The sequence below is a fragment of the Ambystoma mexicanum genome, chromosome 6p, assembly GCF_040938575.1.
Source record: "Ambystoma mexicanum isolate Mex_15411 chromosome 6p, UKY_AmexF1_1, whole genome shotgun sequence".
NCBI classification, from domain to species: domain Eukaryota; kingdom Metazoa; phylum Chordata; class Amphibia; order Caudata; family Ambystomatidae; genus Ambystoma; species Ambystoma mexicanum.
Window position 1 is genome coordinate 366170239 of NC_090935.1, and position 24603 is coordinate 366194841.

General features: G+C 46.4%; 1 protein-coding gene across 6 annotated transcripts in view; it reads left to right on the forward strand.

The window, feature by feature from the left end:
• NIPBL (NIPBL cohesin loading factor) overlaps positions 1-24603 on the forward strand; it is a 2053700-nt gene that overhangs the window by 1095957 nt on the left and 933140 nt on the right. For all 6 annotated transcript variants that reach the window (XM_069627143.1, XM_069627142.1, XM_069627145.1 and 3 more), the window contains one exon: positions 12393-12536. In XM_069627143.1, the coding sequence (XP_069483244.1) occupies positions 12393-12536 (144 nt within the window). The remainder of the gene's footprint in view (positions 1-12392; positions 12537-24603) is intronic.

Below are 24603 nucleotides of genomic sequence, written 5' to 3' on the forward strand. Positions count from 1 at the left end.
CGGCCAGGATCAGTCTCGTACCGTGACTCGCACGCCTTCGGGGTCTGGTCCACATCGCGACTCGCACCAGGAGCCTTCGAGGTCCCGTACGGACAAGGATTCAAAAAGTCGCAGGAGGTGTGTCTCTAGGTCTCGGTCCTCGTCCCCAGCGAGACCGCAGCTCCCTATTGAGGACTCGATGCCGGTGTCGACTCGGGTCTGTGGCGTGTCCGCCCGACTCGGATGTCGACTATTTACCATCGTAGCAGCCCACAGCGTCGTCTGCACCTGTCGACTCGAAGCCTTCGGCGCTCACGACGACGTGGTTGTCGATGCTCTCTGCGTCGAAGCCTTCGGCGCTATTGGTACCTTCAGGGATTTTTTTCCTCTAAATTTGCCTATGGAGTACCTGGATCTCGTGGATCCTCCAAGGGAGGTTACTGAGAAGTCTGTGCGGCCAGTTTTGGCCTCCAGGCCCTCTTCTGTCCCCAGGCCTGGGTTTCAACTCCCTCTGGATGACATTTATGAAGAGTAAGAAAGGTCTGAAGTTGTGGACCCTGGTGACCTTGATGAGGCTCCACTATTTTTCTAGAGACAGTCAGTTGGAGGAGTTGCGGCAGACCCTCCATGATGCCAGTGGGTTGGGCACTTCTCTGGAAGTGGAATTTGGTAGGCCTGAGCCTAGGGCTCATGCAAAGTCCTCGTACAGGAGGCTCATGGCGAGGGTCTCGGAGTATCTGGGCTGGTCCAATACTTCTGAAGACTTTGTGCAGGATGATCTAACGGACATTTTAGATCAAGGTCCAACCTCTGACCCTGTTTTGCCATTTCATCTTACCTTGCAGAAAAGGGTGACAACTACTTGGCAGTCCCCGGAATCTCTTCCGCCTGTTAAGTCTTTGACCAAGAAATACCGCCCTTTCCTTTAGCGACCCCAGCTATATATCTACTCGCCCCGCTCCCGAGAGTTTGGTGGTTCGGGCGGATACGGCTACCTCGAGGCAGGCGGCGTACCCTACCATCGTTCCGGATAGGGACGACAAGTGCTTCGACGGTTGAGCCTGGAAGGTATTTTCTGCTGAGAGCATGCCTTTGAAATCGGCCAACTCCACGTGTGCCTTGGCAAGGTTTTCACACACCCTGTCGAATTGTTGCTTTGGCGGCTGAGCATATTCCTGAGGGGGAAGAAAGGGATGGGTTTCTTGCTCTCATGCAGGACGGCAAGTATGCCATGTGCGAATCCCTTCTATCGGGTTTGTATACAGCAGACAGTGTTAGCCGATCCATGGCTGCGAGCACAGTTATATGCAGATTTGTGTGGTTGTGGAAGTATGGGTTTTCTCCGGATGTGCAGGCCTGTCTTCTGAACATGCCCTTTGATGGCGCACATCTATTTGGCAGCAAGGCTGACTAGAGCCTTGAGAGGTTGCAAGTGCGTCAACCTCTGCCTTTTTGTCCTAGGGGACAGCAGTGGGGGGGTTCTTTTCGTTACTACTACTCCTTTGGTAGAACAAAAGGGACCACCAGTCAAAAGGGCCAGCGAAAAGGTACACGTGGTTGTCGGGAAAAAATCGTGGTCAAAGCCACTCAGGCAGCTGCCTCTTTGCCTTCAGGCACTGCCGCAGCTGCTCCCAAACAGTCATGAAGCCATGTCCCATGGTTTGCAGGTTGGGGGCAGACTGTCTCAGTAACTCGAAGAGTGGCGGGCCATTACTTCAGATGCGTGGGTTCTGGATACCACAAGCCCACGACTACTGCCTTCCTTTCCTTCAGCGGCCTCACGACCATCCACCAGGGAAACTCTTTTGAAGCTTCCGGATGCGCTCCTTGCGCGAGAAATCTTGTCCCTGCTGGAAAAAGGCGCTCTAGAACTAGTGCCTGTAGCGGAGAGGAACAAGGGATTGTATTCCCCATATTTTTTGATTCCAAAGAAAGATGGGGGATTGAGACCCATCATGGACTTGCGTTGGTTGAACAAACTTCTCCAGAAGGACGAGTTCAAGATGGTCACTCTTTCTCAAGTCTTCCAGGCCCTTCAACTTCAGGATTGGTTGGTGTCTCTGGACCTCAAGGATGCTTACTATCATGTGCCAATCCATCCCGCAAACAAGAATTACCTGAAGTTTGCGGCTGGCTACTTGCACTTTCAGTTTCGGGTCCTGCCGTTCAGATTGACCTCCGCCCGAGGGTCTTCGCCAAGCTCGTGGTGGTGGTTGCAGCGTACCTCAGGGTAGGGGGGATTCACATCAACCCCTACCTGGATGACTGGCTGATCCGGGCGCGCTCTCCCGAGCTAGCGTTGGATCATCTCGGTGGCACCTGCCGCACCCTGTACAGGCTTGGCTTCTCCCTGAATTTCAAGAAGTTGTATCCAACACCTTCCCAGCAGCTCCAGTACACCGGGACTGTTACACGTCCTTGGGAAAGGTTTTGCCTCCCAGGGTTTGGCCTCATCACATTGTGCAGATGGTGGACAAGTTTCAACATGCCCAGAGTCTCCCGGCTTTCAAATTCTTAAGGTTGCTCGGCCTCATGGCATCCTGCATTTTTGACAGTCAGACGTCGTTGGTCTCGGTCGAGTACAAACTCCTCCTCAATCTGTTAAGATCTGAGGGCCATCAGGTTAGCCCTGAAGGCTTTTCTCTACAGGGGAAAAGAGTCCTGATCATGACAGACAACACAGTGGCCATGCATTACCTCAACAAAAAAGGGGGTGGGGGGATAGGGTCACTCCCGTTGCGCAGAGAGGCAATGCAGCTCCGGTTCTGAGCCATCCAGCAGGAAATTTTGATCTCTGCAGTTCATCTGGCCAGCGACAAAAATGCAGTGGTGGAAGCTCTGAGCAGGCAGAACAGGATCTCTCACGAGTGTGAGTTGGCTCAGGAAGTCCTTCCAGACATCTTGGTCTTTTGGGGAACCCCGAAGTGGATCTCTTCGCCACCAGTGTCAACCGGAAGTGCGAGAGATTCTGCTCAAGGGAATTTCCTCCAAGAGGAGCCTTAGGAGACATGTTTGTGATGGATTGGTCATTCCCACTGTTGTATGCGTTTCCTCCAGTCCCCCGTCAATCAAGTGTTGCGGCGGTTACGGTGGTTCGGTTCCCACATGATCCTCACTGCTCCAGATTGGGCCAGGCGAGCAAGGTACCCAGACCTTCTGGAAATGTCCATTTGCCCTCCACGCCGTCTTCCCTACCGAGAGGATCTGGTCTTGTGCGTTGGGGGAGGACAGGCTCTGCATCCAGAGGTCAAGACTCTTAACCTTCACGCTTGGTATCTGAAAGGTTGAGGTATAAGGATTGGTACCTCCCAGATGAAGTGATGGAGCTATTGCTTTCGGCCAGCTGGCCTGCAACAAAATCCCTGTACCGTTGCCGGTGGTGTGAGTTCTGCGACTGGTGCAGAGATCACAATGTTGATCCTTTTTAGTGCTCCATCCTATGGTTTTGTCTTTTTTACTTTCTTTGGCCCACGGGGGCCTTCACGTGGGTACCATGAAAGGTTACCTGGTGGCACTGTTTATCTTGAAAAGCTCATCTGAAGAATGTTCTTACTTTAAGAATCCTTTGATTTCTCAGTTTCTTAAAGGACTGACTAATGTTTTCCCGCCGTCCCCTTTCCAGGTGCCGGTTTGGGATTTGAATTTGGTTTTGAAAGTTCTCATGGGTACTCCGTTTGAATATTTTTCACTCTTGTCCTTTGAGATTACTGTACTTCAAGACTGTGTTCTTGGTTGTGGTTACTTCCTTACTTCCGCTCGCAGAGTGAGTGAATTGCAGGCACTTTCATCTAAGCCACCCTTTACTGTGTTTCACAAGGACAGGGCTGTACTGCGATTACGTCCCTCATTTCTACCGAAAGTAGTTTCTGAATATCATTTTGAGTCAAAAGGTGTTCTTCCATCTTTCTACCCTCCTCCTGGTAAGGAAGAGGACCAACTCCATCTGTTGGATCCTAGGAGAGCTGTGAGCTTTTACATTTTTAGGATGTCCAGGGTCAGAGTGGACGATCAACTCTTTGTGGGATATCCTGGACACCGATTGGGCCAGGCTGTTACCAAACAGACCTTGTCCAGGTGGATTATCCTCACCATTACGGAGTGTTAATGATTGGCGGGTAAGGACCCTCCTGAAGGGTTGCGAGCTCATTCCACTAGGGGCGTGGCTATTTCCATCGCCCTCCAACGGGGTGTTCCTATTAGGAATATTTGTGATGCCGCTAAATGGGCTTCAATACATACCTTTGTTAAACATTATTCCCTGGATACAATCCATGGTCAGGATATGTCCTTTGAGATGGTCGTTCTTTATTCTGCAATCTAAATGGGTACTCTAACTTCTTTTCCCTCCTCCATTTAATGGTACTGCTTTGGGAGTCTGTCAAAGATGTGGAATATGTTGGAAGCCACAAACCATTCGAAGAACCAGTTAACTTACCAAACTGGTAACCTTCTTTCGACTGGAAGTTCCTCCAACTTATTCCACATCGCCCTCGCTCTCCCAGCCTGCCCTTCTGGAGAACTTCCTATGCGATTTCAGCTTCCATTTCCGCAAGGCTAAATGCAGTCAAGCAGGCATGAGACTGGTGTCACAAGTTCTGAGGGAAAAAACTTAAACTGAGGCTACGGGCGCCGTGCGTCCTATTTATAACATCCGGTGATGTCGCCCTCAACGGAGGCCTTCGAGGGACATCGACCTGATGCCATCGACGGAGGACGCCCTCTGCTGAAAAGTGGACATTACATGTCAAAAATGTGAAATACGTTGGAGGAACATCCTGTCGAAAGAACGTTACCAGTTTAAGTAACTTGTTCATCTGACTTTTCACAAATCGAGGGTGGTGCTTCGAACGCACCCCACCTTCATGCCGAAGGTTCCATCGGAATTCCACCTCAACAAGCCTTTGGTGTTACCTGTGTTTTTTCCAAAGCCTTCATCACCGGCAGCAAGGGTCTCGCTGGGCGTTGCTCATGCTCTGAAGTTCTACGTGGCACGCACAAAGAGTTTTCGGAAGCAGTCTCAACTATTTGTGAACTTTGGTCCTGTGAACCATGGGAAGGCCTTGTCCACGGCTTCCATTTCAAGGTGGCTCTCCGGCTACATCACACATAGGTTGGCGAACCGACTGCTGTCCGGCCATCCGAGAGCCCATTCTACCAGAGCGATCGCTGCAACAGCATTTCTGTCTGGTGTGCCCCTGCTGGACATCTGCAGGGCTGTTAAGTGGAGGTCCACACACACCTTCACGAAATTCTTATGCGTTGACAGGGATTCCAGAGAGGAGTCGCAAGTCGGCCAAGCAGTGCTACACAACCTGTTCGCTTGAAGGTGAGCCTGTTCCGGAGGTAAGAATAATTGCTTCTGTTGAGCCTTGCCACCGCCCATGGTTGTGTATTGTTTTGCTGCTATGTATTATTTATTCATGTGCATGTGAATCTATGCCAGACCCCATGCTGGAGAAGGAACAAGTTACTTACCTTTTAACTATTGTTCTACAGCATGGGTCTGGCATGGATTCACATTTGAACCCTCCCTCCTACCCATCTGCGGCTCTTCTTGGTCAGACTGTCACTTTATGTGTTTACCAAATCTGAAGATGGCTGCCAGGGGAGGGGCTTAAGAGAGACCAGTATGACCCAAGGTTCAGTGATTGGATTAGAGCGGAAATACAGTTTGTAAGTGAAAGTGAAACTGTTTTTATTTCTTTTACTGAAGATTCCCGGCCTGATAACTGGGATTCTGATGTTTGTTAATCTGCTTAGAATCACATGATGTGCATAGGTCCGACATCCAGTGGTCACTGCAGAGTATTGCATTTTGTTTTTCGTAGTCGAAAAGGGGACGTCGACAAGGCGTGTCTGTAACACTATCCCTATAGTGACGTGTGTTGTACCCACAATCCCTCACGCGTCGAGGGCCCTCAGATTGTTTTTTTCCGCCCAGCTACTGGTCGCCTTTACGCGGAGCTCCTCGAGAGAGATTGCAGATTTCATCTCCTCGACCTTTGGTCGTTTTCCTATATTAATATAGAACATATCGATCCCCCCCTCGACGCTGTTGTGAAGCTGTCTCCGCCGAGCAAGATCTTCGACGGAGGGGACGAGCGGAGGAGATCCTTCGGCGTTGCCGAACACGTGGCCTGGCCTCGCAGGCCAAATACAGTAGGGAGAGTGGGGGTCGTGGGACATCTCTAGTTCTTTTCTGAGAATGCCTTTCCTTTTCCCCCTTCCTTTCCCTTGGGGTGGTTATCACGTTTTATTGCCTCGGCTATGGAGAGGACACCCTTTAGGTTTTGCCCGCTTTGCAAGGGCAAGTTTACTTGGAAGGACAAGCATTCACGGTGTAACCGCTGCTTGCCCCTCGATCACAAAGAGGAAGGTTGCACGGCTTGTCGGCTTCTTAAGCCGAAGACTCTAAAAGACCGTAGGGTCAAGAGGTGGGCGGCCTACGCTATGTCGAAGGCCGACGCTCCACCCACCGTCGCTACCTCCGACAGTGACGAGGAACGTGATACCACAACCTCCGCTACGGAAGTCGAAAACCCCCCTAGAGAGCGCACACGCGCTTCGTCGTCTGTCCCCGGCCCTGACGGGCTCGGCTCACGCCCTGCTTATGGGGATGAACACCCCAGCGACATTGACACACACAAGACCACACATAAGCACACAACCCATGGCTCTTTGCCGAAGGCAAAGAGAGCATCAGCGCCCAAGGAGACGCAGGTTTCACCGGCGGCCTCCTCGGACCGTTCGGGTTCGAAGCCCCTCTCGCAACCGCAGCCGCGACCAGCGACTGGGCTTTCGGCGAATAAGGGCGCCGCCCCCAAATCATCGGCCGGAGCGCATCAGCAGAAAGCGCATGCCGCCGTAGAGCGATCGACACCCATAACGTCGAAACCACAGCCCTCCGCTGACAAACGAGTCGCTGAGAGCTTGGCGAGGATCGTGGTAGCCGACGCCCACAAGCGTACGCCGAAAGACTCGTCGAGCGCTACGCAAAGGTCGAAAGACACGCCGAAAACACAGGGACGATCTCCTTCAGTCGAAGGGATTCCCAGCACACCTGAAGGCTTTTCAGAGGGCGACGGGACACTTTCCTCGACGTTGTGGGAGAGGTCGAGCCGTTTTCAGCTACAAGACATGAAACCATGGAAAGGCTCCATCTCTGCATGGAAAGAATGGAGAGGTTTATGAATACCCAAAACCCTCCCACTCCAAAGAGAATAAGAGACAGGCCTCAGGAGGACCCCAGGGGCAAAATTCCAAGACTAGTCAATCCCCACCAGGACACAGCCTCAGACTTCCATAGTGTGTATGACCTCACTGGGGAAGAACATTATTTTGAGGAAGAGGATGATTTTATGGACGAGGAAGAGGGACGGAACCAGGAGGAAGGTCTGGAAGACAGCCCAGACTTGGTAGGAGAAGGCTTCGGAGAAAATCCAGAAGAAGGACCTTCGTACCCCTGGCAATCCCCATCAATATATTCCGACACTGATGTCCTGAACCTAAATCCTCCTGACAATTCACCTGTTAGAAACACGTCTCCCATTGACGATCAACCCACATTTAATGCCCTGTTGCGCAGAGCAGCAGCACACTTCGAACTGGACACTGGGGAGCTCTCCCCTGAATTAGACTTTGTAGAAAGGGTAATTAAGGAGAAACCCCCGGTCAGTCAGACAATTCCCCTCCTCGCTTCGGTGAAGAGAAGAATCATCCCTTCGCTGTCCACACCCGCACTAATCAGAGGGGTCAATCCTAGAATTGAAAAACTTTTCACTCCTTCACCCTCAGACCCGCTGTACATCAGGGGACATTCCATTCCGGATTCCCTGGTAGTAACCAACACAAGAAAGAGGGCAGGGGTACCACTTTCCACCAGTGAGGCACCACCTGACAAGGAGGGCAAGTGGTTATATGCCCTTGCAAAAAGAGTTACATCCTCGGCCGCCTTTTCGGCAAGAATTGCCAACAACAATTCTTTGCTCGCTAGCTATGCGGACGCGCAGTGGGCCAAACTGCGCAAAGACGCCGAAGAAGCGCCGGAACCATTACGTACACGCCTGCTTTCAACTATTGGCGAAGGAACCCAGGTCAACCAGAGTATTGTAAAGAGCTCTCTGGATGCGGCAGAAACTGCGGGACGTTCCCTAGTTCAGGGAATAGTCCTAAAACGACACGTATGGCTGCGCAACTCAGGGTTCAAACCGGAGACACAGGCGTCTTTAATAAATAAACCTGTTGAAGACTCAAACCTCTTCGGGAAAGCAGTGGATGAGGCTCTGGAGATGGCTAAAAAAGAGTTCGATACTATCAAAACTCTTGACCAAATCTCTAAGCCCTCTAACAGGCGCGGCTATGGCAACAAACGCTTTTTTCGTGGCCAATGCCAACAACAAAACCAGCAGCAACCGTACCCTGCCACCAATTTCCAGACCAATAGTGGCCAGTACAGCCAAAGAGGACAGCGCCGGGGCAAAGGAAGAGGGCGAGGGTCCACCCCCAGAGGTTCCCAAGCCCCTAACAACACCAAGTGACGCGAAGATTTGCGTCCCCTCCCATGCAACACCGGTCGGGGGCCGGATAACATCCTTTCTTCCAGCATGGGAGGGTATAACGTCAGACCGCTGGGTACTTTCCACCGTAGCCCACGGATACTGCATCGAATTCAACAGTTCCCCAACATACAAACCCCGAGGGGACGACGCATGTCACCGGAACATCTTGCCATCCTTCTACAAGAAGTACAACTACTGCTGGAAAAAGGAGCCATAGAGGTCGTGCCTCTATCTCAGGTAACAGAAGGTATTTATTCAGTGTACTTCCTTGTACCCAAAAAGGATCTAACCATGCGCCCTGTATTAGATCTGCGCCCAGCAAACAAGTTCATCAAACCCCAAAAGTTTCTTATGGTGACCTTACAGGAAGTGATCCCACTGCTATCACAGGGAGATTACATGACAACATTGGACATGAAAGATGCATACTTTCATATTTTAATGTTGCCAGCGCACAGAAAATACCTCCGGTTCATGATAGAGGGCAAACACTACCAGTTCAGAGTGCTACCCTTCGGCATAGCATCAGCACCGAGGGTATTCACGAAGGTACTGGCAGTGGCAGCGGCCCACCTGCGCAGGTTGTCCATCCCAGTTTACCCTTACCTCGACGACTGGCTCATAACAGGGGATTCTTACGAAACATGCTTCTCCAATACCCAAAAGACTGTAGACCTTTTGTTCCAGTTGGGCTTCTCCATCAACGAAAAGAAGTCCAGCCTAGACCCCAGCCAAATCAAACAATTCCTAGGGGCTCTAATTAAAACAGAGGACGGCCTCGTCTTCCCCTCCAAAGAGAGGGTCCAAAACATGTTGTTTCAGATCCCTCAATATGTGACCGGTCGAGAGGTGACGGTACGCAAAGCAATGCGCTTGCTAGGCATGATGGCGTTGTGTATTTATTTGGTACCTCACGCGCGCCTGCGCATGCGCCCAATGCAAGAGTGGCTCAACAGCCAGTGGTGTCAGGCCAGCGGACTATGGGACGACCTAGTGGTGGTCTCGCAGGCCTTAGTTCTCTCGCTACGGTGGTGGACAAAAGAAAACCTAGAAAAAGGGAAACCCTTTGCCACACCCGCGGCGGAAGCCACTCTAACCACAGACGCATCCCTCACAGGATGGGGGGCTCACCTATCCCATCAAACTGCTCACGGAGAGTGGACTCCGAACGTAGCATCCAAACACATCAATCTTCTGGAGCTACTAGCGGTGTTCAAGGCGCTAAAAGCCTTCAAGGAACACCTACAAGGCAGGACAGTGATGGTCCTTACAGACAGCACCACAGCCATGTATTACATCAACAAGCAGGGGGGAACCCACTCTCCAGGACTGTCCAAACTGGCCCAAAACATAAGGAAGTGGGCTCTCAAACAGAATATCTTCCTTCTGTCACAACATGTACCAGGGGAACTCAATCTGCTGGCAGACAAACTCAGCAGAGATTTCCCCCTGCCCGAAGAGTACGAATGGCGACTGCACGAAGACATCGTCTTCGACGTCTTCACGCAATGGGGGTTCCCAGAAATAGACCTGTTCGCAACCCTGGAGAACTCACAATGCCAAAGTTACGCCTCCAGGTACCCCCAGAACCAATCCAAGGGGAACGTTCTGTCGATTCAATGGTCAGGGAGATTTGTTTACGCTTTTCCCCCCGACTCCCCTTCTCAACAAGTTAGTGCACAAGATGCACCAGGAACAAGTAACCATGATACTGGTGGCCCCAATGTGGGCCCGACAGCCATGGTTCGCTCACTTGATGGAGATGTCTCTATCTCCCCCAGTAAAACTCCCCTGCCCGTACAACATGCTGTCACAAGACAGGGGCAGGACTCTGCATCCATGCCCCCAGAACATGAACTTAGCAGCCTGGCTCCTGAGATCATAGAATTTGGACATCTACAGCTCCCACAGAGATGCATGGACATCCTCAGGGAAGCCAGAAAACCTAACACTCGCCACTGCTATTCTAGCAAGTGGAAGAGATTTGTCATCTGGTGCAGAGGAAAGAGCATCAACCCGATTGACTGCTCTCCCACACATATTGTTCTATACCTGACCCATTTATTGGATTCAGGTCTAGTGTTCAATTCCATTAAAGTCCACCTAGCAGCACTTTCTGCATACACCACTTCCCAACTCAAAGTGTCGTGGTGGAAGATCCCTGTTATAAAGGCCTTCATGGAGGGAGTAAAGAGAATACACCCCCCGATAGCTGACCCAGCTCCCGGATGGGACCTTAACGTGGTACTTACCAAACTCATGGGCTCACCATTTGAACCCATGCACAAAGCATCTCTTAAAGACCTCACTCTTAAGACTGCTTTTCTAATAGCTATCACCATCATCAGGAGAGTAAGTGAACTACAGGCTCTTTCTGTCCTAGACCCCTTTGTTACAGTTCACAAAGATAAAGTGGTTCTATGCACTCACCCAAGGTTTGCTCCGAAATTCATCTCAAAATTCCACGTAAACCAGTCTATAGAACTACCAGCGTTCTTTCAAAATCCTTCCAACTTGGGAGAAAGGACTCTGCACACACTAGATGTCCGCAGAGCGGTCATGTTCTACATGGAAAGAACCAGACCACTGAGGAAGACTAATCAGTTCTTCGTCTCGGTGGCAGCAGGAAGAGAAGGGGATGAAGTTTCAAAGTCCACTATATCTAGATGGATTGTTCAATGCATCACTCTCTGCTATACTCTTGCTAAGAGAGAACTGCCCTTTAGGCCAAGAGCACATTCTACTCGAGGCACGGGGGCGTCCATAGCATTCATTGCAAATGTTCCCCTTGAGTCCATCTGCAAAGCGGCTACCTGGAGTTCTGTGCACACCTTTACAAAACACTACTGTCTAGATGCACACTCTAGATCTGACTCCCAGGTGGGACAGGCAGTATTAAGACATCTTTTCTCTACTGTTCCTTCTCATAACCCACCGCCAACTCCGGGTACTGCTCGCTAGTCTATGCACAGCATGTGATTCTAAGCAGATTAACAAACATCAGAAGACAATGCATTACTTACCGTAAAAGCATTTCTGATGGTTGTATCTGCTTAGATTCACATGTGCCCACCCTTCCTCCCCGCTTGGATGGAAGGAACATAGACATCCTTTTCTATATTTCTCTTTTCTGTACTCACTCACGTCTAGAAGGCTCCCTCAGGGCAGAAAAATACAAACAGAGGGACCTCGACGCGTGAGGGATTGTGGGTACAACACACGTCACTATAGGGATAGTGTTACAGACACGCCTTGTCGACGTCCCCTTTTCGACTACGAAAAACAAAATGCAATACTCCGCAGTGACCACTGGATGTCGGACCTATGCACAGCATGTGAATCTAAGCAGATACAACCATCAGAAATGGTTTTACGGTAAGTAATGCATTGTCATATTCATGAGCATGTGAATCCATGCCAGACCCGTACAGGTAAGTAACTTGTTCCTTTCGGACCTTGTGATGGACTGATTTAGGGGATGCACTGTTCATTGTACATTATTTTCAACCTCCCTGTTTGGGGCTTCAAGGTGTGTTACATCATTGGTGATGGCATGCTGGATAGTACAGAGATCAGGCGTCTTTCACAGGCCAAGGTTGCAGGTTCTGCCAGTTTCAGACTTTCAATCTCGGCCACTGATTTCAAATGTTAGAGGCATTTAATTAGCCATGAGAAGTGAGCAACTCACATTAAGTCTCATGATGACATCCCTTCAGCATGCATGTTCTTTGAGCTGGGCCTATTCTTTGTGGGGCCAACACAAATTATTTGGCACAGTCATTCATCCATTGTGTTATCTATTTAAAAAGTATTTAGTAATATTTATTGAAAATAAACTTTGGTTTGTTATTTCAGGTTCATCAATTCAGTAACAAGTCCACAGAGATGGCTTTAAGAGTCGCATCGCTTGATTATCTTGGAACAGTCGCAGCTCGGTTGAGGAAAGATGCTGTCACCAGCAAAATGGACCAAGGCTCTATTGACCGGATCTTAAAACAGGTAATTCTTTCTTCATTTATATTTTTCAGTACATTTGAGGGGTAGTCTACATGGTTCTTTTCACTTGAATCTCTTCACCCTGCTATTAACCTTTTTATAATATTAAATTAATTTATTTTGAAAACTGTCAATACGCACAGCAAAACTATTCAGGGGCTGTCCCAATTTCAAAGTTTGTGTGTCATGATGCCCGCTCCCGGGGAGCCGGTTGAAGCCCGGCGTCCCCGAAAGCGGACATCCAGTCCCCAAGGAAGGACCCAGCAACCCCATATAGGGGCCCTTTGGACAGTGTCCTGGCGCCTATGGCGCCAGGCTCATGAAAGACATCAGTCCTGGCGCTATAGGCGGCAGGCTCATTATGGGAATGCTTTGGGTGCTCTTACCTGATGCAGACCATGCTGCAGGATCCCGGCCTCCTTGAGGCCTGAAAGGAACTACTTTACCTGTGGGACTAATTTACCATCCGGGCGTGGTCGGGGAAGGATACATACCTGATTGGAGGAAGGATACATACCTGGAACTTCTTCCAAGGCTATTTAAACCCCACCCAAACAGCCACACGTGCTTCGCGTTGTTCTGCATCTAGCAGCTGGACGCTCACCGTGTCTGCTCCTGCATCCTGACTTCTGCCACGACTGCCAGCATCTTGGATCACCTGCAAAGGAAGTGAAGAAGAGAACAGAAGAAGGAAAAGTCCTTACCTGCTAAATCCGCATCCCGGAGACATCTCGCCGACAATCCTGAAAAGGAAGACTTTAATTTAAAAGCTCATCGCGTCGATCGCTGCAGCGCCGCATTCCACTCACCTTTACAGGGCGCCTCCATGTTCAGCAGCGATCATCCGGATTCGAAAAACACCAGAACAAAAGGTGAGAGAGAGAGAGAAGGGAATAAGGAAAGCTAAATCTCCATGTTAAGACTTACCTGTTGATTCATTACCTCTTCATTTCGGTTCCGCACCGCATCCTGGCATTTCCGGACCCCAGCGCCTAAGGGGAAAAAGAGACATCAGCGTTAATGAGCGAATGAAAAGACATTACCAAAAAACGCTCATTAAAGACTTACCTGATTTCTACAAGGATTTCACCGCTCATCTCGGGTCGGTGCCTGTTCCCCGGCATTCCGTACCCCAGCCCCTATGGGGAAAAAAACACTAGCATTAGTGCATTAATGCATGGACACAAGGGGAACCTCTTATAAAAAAACTTACCTGGAAGCCACGCAAGTGTGGTTCTCACCAATCCGAAAATCCAGTGAAGTAACTGGATACCAACGCGCCCCTGCATCAGAAGCAGGATGGAGAGCTCGTCCTTCCAGACCCTAATAAGGATACTTCTGCGAGCCAGACAAGCCAGATTTGGGGGCCCGGTCCAGTCCGTCTTCCGAACCCTGCGCATCACCTTAGAAGAGGTCACAGCAGCGCGAACCAGGCCAGCGCCTCCGTGGGAGTCAGGTGAGCGTAACAATATGTTTCATTTGGCAATAATTTGATGTAAATCATGAATTCAAACCCTTCCTCCCTGTTTGAAAGATTTTCCTAGACAATAGGTGTATTGCTCAGTAATGTAAACAACTTGGTGCAGGGCTGCTTTTTGTATTGCCAGGCATAAGAAAAGGAGAGTATAAAACTTGCAGTATCTGAGCTGCTGCACTAGGTCTCCCAGCGATGGACCTTTAGAAAGATCTTTTATAATACTCTCACGGAGTGCGGCGAGTGTGTTTGTGTTTGTTGCCCAGAGGAGCTGCAGCGACCAGTCCCTCTACTCTGTTTACCTGCCTGGAGGCGGACTTTGTTTCAAAAACACCGGACACACGCGGAGCGCGGCGAGTGTGTTTGTGTTGCTTAGGGAGCGGTGGGACGTGGGGAGACTGAGCTCGTAGTCTGCAATATATTGCAGGTAAGACCTAATTAAGCTCGTAGGAAACTTACTTTGGAGTATAATCTTCTCCGTGATTTGTGTTTATATCCAGGCTTTATCAACTTATTTACATGTCCCAGCGCTCCTTACTAATTTCTGTGAAACTGTGGCCGCGACTGCGGGCGTTGCCCTTTGAACGGCCTCAATTCACAGCGTAGACTCAACAACCTTCCTCTCGAGACCTAGCCGTAACTGCGGGGCAAGACCCTTTGAACGGCCTTGACTCGTGTACGTGTACTCGTGTACGTGGGGGCTGTGTCTTGGAATGACTGTGCGACGACACGATTAAAACTTCAAAATAAGGCATTTGCGTTATCATTTGATCCTAGGCGCTTGAAGAGTGTGGCTGCTGGATGCAAACCGGTGGATATTTTTTGCGATCCAAAAATCTGAAAATATCAAGTACGTCTCTGACTTTGAAATCCACACCTAAAAATATCACGAAAGTCAACATTTTGAAGAGAAAAGTGCGTAATCAATCCTTAGACACTGTCAATAAGAAACCCTGCGAAGGAGATATTCGCGACTTCTGCAAATTGAAGAAGCTTATTAATGAGAAGACCATTGACACTCATGATACTTCCATAACGGACACACAACTCAGAACGGCTGTGGAGCAAATAACAACAGACATAGAACACATGCCGGCAAATCTATCAAGTGTCCACACTCCTCAACATAAACCTGAGAAACATGAAGTTATTAAAACTGGGTTACTGGATGTATGTTCAATTCCAAGTCAGTTAGAAGTGTCAGTCATTCTGATTGAAGATCAGGTTCAGTCTGACAATGCAAATGAGAGTATCAAACTCCCCCAATAATTTAGAGTTTGATAATGTCTCTGATGGTTTAAAAGATGAGAGCAAAAAGATCACCCCATCAGTATCAAGGAACAATGAGTCACAACATGGGGAACAAGGGTCGATTTTGAATCCTGATTACCTGTGTAACGCGGAAAAAGTTATAACAACCAGGTCGATTGTAATCGACCTAGAAGAGAGAGAAGGGTCGAGTTTACTTCTGGATGAACTGTCAGCCATAGCTTCGTCTACTATGATCTCGGACCAGAATAACAGTCTGTACAAATCGCCAAGCTTATGACAATTCGGAAAACACTTTACACATGTCCTTCAATGCATATGACAATAGTCACATTAACGAAGCTCTTTGAATCTTTGGACTCCAAATTAGTAACACAAGCCATACAACTGGATCAACTAGTTACATGGATGCATAATTTGATGACTATTCCAGCTTTTGTGCCTAGGAGTCCAGATAAACTTATATTTACTGCTGCGTCTAAAGCAAAGGCTTATTCCACACTACCGGAAATGAATCATGTGATTGAAGAAGTACTTCCTCAAGAGTCTTTATATAAATCCGTCCTGATTATTGAAAATGTGGCTGAACAATCGCAAGACCAGATTCAGGACGTTGCATGCATACCTGTCCAGCAAAAGGATGAAGCACCTTCCATTGCGCATACGCAAACGAACAATGGTAAGTCAACTCCTGCTATAAAAGACAAGAAGTCTTCAGAGATTCCTAACACAGTAATGTATAATTTATTTCAAAATACCAACCCAACGAAAGACAAAACCAAAGATTATGGCTCAAATCGTAAAAAAAACAAAAACGACTGGCAATACGTTCAAGAGTCAATATCAAACACCTAATCAAACGGCTTATTTTCCGAAAATGAGACAACTCAAGGACATCAACTAATAAGGCCGCCAAAAATTTCAAAAGTAAAAGTATTAGGTTACCATCTAAAATCTCAGACAATATCGGCAGAGACTATGCACCGTTGAATCAATTGATTGCCACCATAGAAGGCAACAAATTGACCAATGAAAAAAGATGTGCAAATCGATCCAGTGATGGTTCAACTTCTGACTCAAGATGCTCAAGTTCAATCTTTAATAACTCAACAAGCAAGCCTCACCCAGGCGGTAATCCCCTGCAACCCAATGCCTACAACACAGGTGGCTGGTGGCCTATCCCAGGGTGGCTGCTCTAAACGAGATGCACTGAATAGTGCCAACCAAGACGGAGAGAATTTTTCAATACTGGCTGATATTAGATCTCAGATTGAGAATTCGATAAAGAACTATCTTAAGCTGCAACAATCAATGAAAAGCACATTACAGCCAAAAAACAATCTGCTGACTGTGCCAATACCTGCTATAAGCTCTTTTAATGTGAACTCTCAATCTTTACAACAAGATCAAGCCACTCAAGAATTCCGACAAGTCCGAGCAACTCAGCAGTCTCAACTCGCCTTGTATCACCAAGCAGTGCAGCAGTTGTTACCAAGCTATATTCAAAATGCCAATCTAAAGCTTGACACACCTAATGAGGAAAGAAACCATCCTCATTTGCAAGAGTCCATTACTCAACAGGAGATGACTAACAAGTCCAACAGTCTTCATCTCCAAGGCAATTGTGAAATACAACATCTTGACATATGTGAGAAACAGAACTCAAAAGCAGCTAACATAGATATGCAAATAGCAAAAGCAATTGAAAATTACTTTAGTTTGAATATGAAGCAACCATCACCGCCTAATAAGTCAACAACAGAAGTGGATCGAGATCTTGCAATAACCAAACAGCAAGAATCTGGAAAAAGACAGGAAACGGCTATTCAGAAAGAGAATAGTGCCAGGGGTGGTATTGGAACTAAGGTAATAAACAAAAATGGAATAATCATCATAGACTGATCCTCAAATGTCGACCTGCCCCATACCCGGACTATGTACTCAATCGATCGAGTATTTTAGCAATCTCGATCGAGTATTTTAGCAATCTGTGAAGATATCGATGCTCTTCATGACATCACTTCAATTGATATCGCTCAAGTCGAATTTCTCAAAGATCACGATCACTCTATGGTGAGACTTTGGCTTCCTTCAAACCTGACAAGAAATGCGTTATGGCAAGCCCTAATGGATCTATTTGCCTTGGGATTTGTGTTAGCCAGAGATCCCATGTGCTTAGACGCAAAAGGGAACATAACCCTAGAATCAAAAAATAACTATATGGAACAATATGACCAGGAAAACTGTATCCATTCTACAGATTTCACTAACACAAACGCAGCAAAAATCTATCACGCTTCGACCTATGAGGATGAAGCAAAATCATAACAAAGAAATGAATCAAGTACAGTATCTTTAATCAGCTGGAATACATGTGGCCACAGCCATCTACTACGCCACAGTGCAGATGTCTTACTACCTCATGATATTATATTGCTGCAAGAAACATGGCTAACCAAAAGACCTACGTGGGAGGAGCATACTGTTTTATTAAATCCAGCTATCTCAAGGCAGTCCGGAAGACCTTCTTCAGGGCTGATGATAATCATTAAGAACCATAAGAACTGTGACTGGGCCTCCCCAAATCCCTACCTGCAATTGGTCAGACTGAATATGGGAGGAAGTGTTATTGCATTACTGAACACCTATCGGAATCCGAAAGGCATTGGGGATGATGATTTCTTTTTGGAGCTGGAACTCCTTTTGAACTTAATCTCAGACGCATCCGATATGACCTCAATTATCGTAGCCGGAGATCTAAATTTGCAGCTTCTACCTAATCAAAACTTAAAATACAACCTCACTTGTGTAAAATTGAAGACCCTAATGAAAACTCGGAAACTGATCATGTGCAATGGTTCAATATCTGGTGATATAGTCCCCAAAATTACAGCGTCCTCTATAATTGATTGTTTTTGTGGACTCACTTACCTTCTACAAGGCGGTTACTTTTCACATTCTGCCGCAAACAAGCAGTGATCATAATGCCCTGAACTTAAAATGGAATGTCAAAATGAATGTGCAAAATGTCAACCAAAAATGTGACCATAGTGTCAACCAACAATGTCCGTTCAAGGCTGGTTTGGCATGGGAAGAACTTGGCTGAATACTGCACAACAATTGAAACGAACATACATAGTGATTACACAGCACATCTTCATTTGTTTGAAGTTGTTTACAAGAATCGCAAACTTGACTTTGCAAAACCTAAGCACCAAAGCGACCTGATAGTACAACAAAAAAAACAACTTTAAGGAAAAATAGAAAGGCAATTTTACTTTCTGTGTTGATAAATATCAGAAGGTAAAGTCACTCAATTGCCAATACACTAACTGGCTGAAAGGACATCCCTGTGTCATGTACCAAAACAAAAAGATGGGGAATCCATGTTGCATAACAGTATGAATAAAAACACTGGTCAAATGTGGCCTCTGCTTAATGACGCCTTGAATTCAACACAAAAAGCAGCTCAAATAAATGGCGTGAGCGAAAATCAATGGACTAATCACTTTACTAACATGTATCAGAAAGAACTGTGTCAACCAAGTAATGTCGCTAGACAGAACTCCAACTATGTTGGGCTCAAAATTGAAGAGGATGTACTATTCTACATAAAAAAGCTCTCAAATTCACGTGCACCTGGGCCGGATGGTATGAGCAACTTCATGTTCAAACGAGCTCCGGCACAATGGGCCAAGGTCTTCACGTTAATCTTTAATCAAATCATCAACAATGTCACTATTCCAGCTTCATGGAAAACGGCCCTTATCATACCAATCTTCAAAAAAGGAGACCGCTCACTACCAAAGAACTATAGGCCCATCTCACTACTAGATGCATCGGGCAAGTTATTTTCAAAATTCATTTTAAGAGACTTTAACAAATGGACACTTGAGGCAGATGTTAGAGATCCCTTCCAAACCGGATTTGTAGCCGGTAGCCATATTCAGTCTGACCAATTGCAGGTAGGGATTTGGGGAGGCCCAGTCACAGTTCTTATGGTTCTTAATGATTATCATCAGCCCTGAAGAAGGTCTTCCGGACTGCCTTGAGATAGCTGGATTTAATAAAACAGTATGCTCCTCCCACGTAGGTCTTTTGGTTAGCCATGTTTCTTGCAGCAATATAATATCATGAGGTAGTAAGACATCTGCACTGTGGCGTAGTAGATGGCTGTGGCCACATGTATTCCAGCTGATTAAAGATACTGTACTTGATTCATTTCTTTGTTATGATTTTGCTTCATCCTCATAGGTCGAAGCGTGATAGATTTTTGCTGCGTTTGTGTTAGTGAAATCTGTAGAATGGATAGTTTTCCTGGTCATATGGAACTTCCATTAACCTGCTCACGTTAACAGCCATCATTGAGCACCACAAAGTAATTAAATAACCACTATATTTCATCTATATAGATTTACGAGCCGCGTTTGACTCTGTCTCACGTGAGCTACTAGTTCAAAAGCTAACTCGATCAAGATGTCCAAGTTACATTATACATCTTACAGAAGATTTGCATACAAATAACTCTATACAAATTCGTCTCACACATGAGGGAAAACTATCTCAACCTATTAAAACATTTCGTGGAGTGAGACAAGGGTGTACCCTAGCATCAGCTCTTTTCAATTTCTTTATTTCTGATGTGGGTCAGTCCTTCAAAAATATTCTTATTGATCCTCGGAAACTAAACAACAAGGCCATCCCCTTCCTGATGTATGCGGACGATTTGGTGATTATGTCTAAAACACCGAAGGGCCTCCAAAAGTCCCTGGATGCAATTATCAATTACACTAATTCTAACCATCTAAGCATTAATCGTGAGAAAACAAAGGAGATGATTTTCAATGCCAATCGCAAATCATCTAGAGCAACGATCAATTGGAACATCGAGGGAGAAAATCTCCAAATGGTAAGCCATTACACCTATTTGGGTGCCCAAATATTCTCAAAAGATCAAGCCATGATATACAAACAACAACAACAACAAGACAAGGTGATCACTTTTATTCAGCAATCCAAAATAATTCTAAGAAAATACGGAAAGTTCACACTGGCCCCGGCTTTATCGTTCTACAATCAAAAAGTTTCACCAATTTTGCTATATTCATCAGAATCGAGACCGGTCATGACTGACACATTTTGGAATTCCTCGGAATCAAAGTATTGGCGCAGTGTTCTCCAGCTGCCATCATCAACGCCATTAGCCATCATTAGACATGAATTGGGCCTCATTTCCTTACACTCTAGATATATATGGCTAATACCGTTATTCCGGAAATGCTTATTGGTGTGGAAAGATACAACGGTCTTGGGAATACTGTCTAATTACATCTTTGGCTCTAAAGACAGCTTCATAAAAAAATGGCGAAACTTAGTTATTGACACGTTGGCTTTGATTGATGTTTCTCTCTCTAGTTTACTTCAAATCCCAGATCACATCAAAACAAGACTATTTGGAATGGATTGGAATAACACCAGAGACAAATGCACAAAGTATCGTGATCATGATCCGACAACCTTCACATTCAAGAACCACTCGTATCCAGAACGCTATCTAATTAAATCTCCATCTATCAAATATCGGAATGAGCTATTACGGCTAAGACTCAATTTATGGCCAACGAGACAGGTGTTGGCCCGTCGCAATCTCATCAACAAAGAGCAAGCGTTCTGTAGATTTTGTGAACACCAAGACACCAGTGAAACATTGAGACATCTACTTACCGAATGTGAATTCCTTCTACATTCTCGTGTCAAATACTTTAAACACCTAACTGAACCATTTGGGGTACAACATCTGACGTACTATGGAGAACTATATATTCTGGGATATCAACAGCTGTGTCAATTGGGGCACTGGCTTTTCTAAAGGAACTGAAGCTTGAACAAATCCAAGCAGAATAACAGCATGATTATCATAGCATTGAACAAAAAAGTGTTTCCCGAATAATGTTTGACCCCTCCTCAAAAAGATGTATATAATTTTGTTATATATAATTTTGATCTGCTTTGTTCATTCATTTTTCTATTTTTTAAATTGTATATTTTAATTCATTTATATTGAAAAGTTGTATATTTCAACTATATAAATAAAAAAAAAAAAAAAATTGCCAGACTCTCCAAGGGCTCGCTTGGTGGAGAGGTTGAGGCTCCACTCTTTTTAGGCAAGATTGTTTACAGTATCCTTTGGAAGACTACAACCACCTTGACCTCCTGGCAATAGGAACCCAACCCTTGGTATATGTCTCTACTACACAGGCTGGTAGTGTGGCTGAGCAGCCAGGCTTATCTCAAGAGGGGTCAATGTGAGCAGTAGGGTTGTAACAGAGTTTCACAGAGACAGTTATTCAAATAAACACTTAAACTCAAGGTTTCTTGATTAAACAATTATTAATTTATTTAACAGTCATTTATATAAGCCTTCATCAGAATGGAGCAAAACATGTAATAATTCTAATACACTTCAAAACACAATCTAGTTTCTCTAACTCGGATGATTCCCATTGAGGATGGCACACAGATACTTCCTACACCCTCAGGTGACTTAAATAGCTAGTACACTGTGGACATTGATTTATCATTGGTACATTTAGAGCAATACTGAGTTGAGTGCAAAGGTTAGCAAATAATTCATAAACCGGTAAGCACGTTTTGAACCTTCCAATGCCAAGTAAATTTAATCCATTCATGTGGGAAAGGTAAAGGCCCAGAGTCAAAGATGAGTTTCTCAGGGAGCCAGGACAGCCGATGTCAGTGGAACAAGTGTAGGGGAGCTGAAGATATTCTTAGCAGTTAAGTAAAGTTGTAGAAAAGATTCACTTGAAGGGCCACAAGCTGGGAGGCTTGTGAGGGGCAAAGCTGTAAAGAACTGCAAGGGCAACCAAGACAGGTCTTAAATGAGAGCAAGTAAGGATACACCACAAGAGGAAAGTTCTCTTAGACTTGACAGTACCTTTGGTTAGAATAAATGGTTCCAGCTGGCTTCTGGTCCTGTACAGCTCTGCAGATCCTGGTGTTCCTGGGCCTCAGTCGTGGTGCCAAGAGGGAGGACGTCTGGACACTCCTGCACTGCAATGGGAAGGTCAGCGGCAGCAATGGGCAAACTTCTATTCAGCGGCCGTTCAGTGTTTCATCTCCTCGCGGCTGACAGCAAATAGCAACACCGTGGTTCTCAGATACCACATCAGACTTTCCTCACATCTGGGGTCCAGCACTCTGATGAGGTGGCTCAGGCTTGGTCAGTCCTGTTTCAGGGAAGTCCAGAGGATCTTCCTGCCGCTAGGGTCCAACTTAAAAGCGATCCACTCGATTTGGTGTTCCTCTCCCTGGCACTTCGGTTCCAGCAGCAGTGGAAGTACAGCCAGCTCGAGAGGATTTCCAACCGAGTTCACTTTGGAATTGATTGGTCCGACCAATTTAAGGGGAGAAGTCATCCTTGCAGGGCTTCAGCACAGCAGCAGGGCTTCACTGGGCAAACCAATGTCCAGGAGTTGGAGCAGGCATCTCTTCCAAGTTCGTCTTTGGATTCCTTCGTTCAGTGGTCGACTCTGCCTTCCAAGCCAAAAGCCTTGCCTTCTATGCAGGTTCCTCCCATTCATTCCAGCCTAGCTGTCAATCACACAGCAGGGTGGATGTCTTTGCCGGACAGCCAGCCGGCCAATCACCTTTTGGTGCATTCCTGTAACCAATGGGATTAAGCACAGGGAGTTTGGGGCACCTCCCTCACTTCCTGCCTTTGCCAGACATACTGGAGCCAGAGGCGGGCTTCACTCGGGAATCCCTGCAAAGGCGAAACAAAGACCAAACCTGGTTTGGCACGCTGAGTAAATCTCAAGAAGGACCTTTCTGACAAGAAATGGTGAAAAAAGACCAGCCCATTTTGACAAAATGGGCACCCATTGGTGCCTTACTGCAGCTGCGAACGCAGCGCGCGATAAAAACACACAATGGTAGTAAAAAGTAAACCACTGCCACCAGCCGTTAATTGTAGAAAGGGTAACGTAAAAATGTTACATGAGAAACTAGACAAAGGGGATACTAAGTAACCCCTCCAGCACCTTATGGTTAGATAGTGTGTGCAGGGTCTTCAAAATGCAAGTAAAGTCAATTTCACTTCACTGCTCTTGGAAACAGTAGTTTCACCAAGAGAAGGTATTTAAACCTTTAGGAAATCTAAGCGACTTCCCTGTGCCACTGTACTGAAGGTGCTGTGTGTCACAATGCAAAGGTGATGTCTATGGAGTTTGTCAGACTCCAAAGTCATAGGAAACAGAGTCCAAATCACAGAAAAATACATGTGTGGAAAAGGTCTCCCTCTCTTGATGATAAAGTGTTGTGGGTCTCTAAGGTAAAGAGGAATTAGCACATTTCTGAGAATTCTCCCTAACTCTAAAGAGGCAAAGCAGAGATAAGGTACACAGTCACATACAACACATTAAGGATGTGCCTACACAGTATATAGGTTAAAAAGATCTTAATATGGCTTTAGTAAAAACAGTTATACAGTAGATTATATGTCAATTGCTAAAGGCATTTATGAAATGATTAAAGCTTGTGTATCTGTTTAGATTGCATGTTTTGTATATGCCACCATCTAGTGGTTTGTGCAATTATTCCATATGTTGTTTCTGAATTATAAAAAATGGACGTCGTTCCTTAATGTGTCGACATCCTCAGATTGCTTTTTTCTTCTGACGTTGGATGCAAAACATGGAGTTCCTGAGGCCTACCCCTGCAAGGCTGCATACACGACGATCGACTAATGTCGCCTTATATCTCAACGTTGGGGAGAATTCTCATTTCTGTACTAATTCCTTCATCCTTAGAGGCCCCCAGCTCTTTTGCTGGACTTTAGGACTTTTAAATTTTTATCCTGGAATGAGTGAGAGACCTTTTTCACACACTCTCATGTACTTTTGAACTGATTTGGACTCTGTTTCTTTTGGTTTTGGAGTCTTGTCAAACTCCATAGGCATCTACCTTTTATATTGTGGCACACAGCACCTTCAGTGCAGTGTCACAGGAACGTTCTTTGGATTTCTCATATGGTTTAAATACCTTCTATTGGGTAAACTACTGTTCCCAAGAGTAGTAAAGTGAAATTGACTTTACTTAACTGTTTTTCCTTTGTAGGTCCAGTACAGCCCATCTTAAGTGGAAGTAGAGGGGGGGGGGTGTTACTTAATAGACCCTTTTCCTACTTACTTGTGTAACATTTTTCATATTATGCTCACTAAATTTAATGGCTGGTGGCAGTGGTTTAATTTTCCTACCCGGAGCCCGGAACAGTCAACTTCTTGCCTTGGGTTGGTGGGACCAACTGACCCC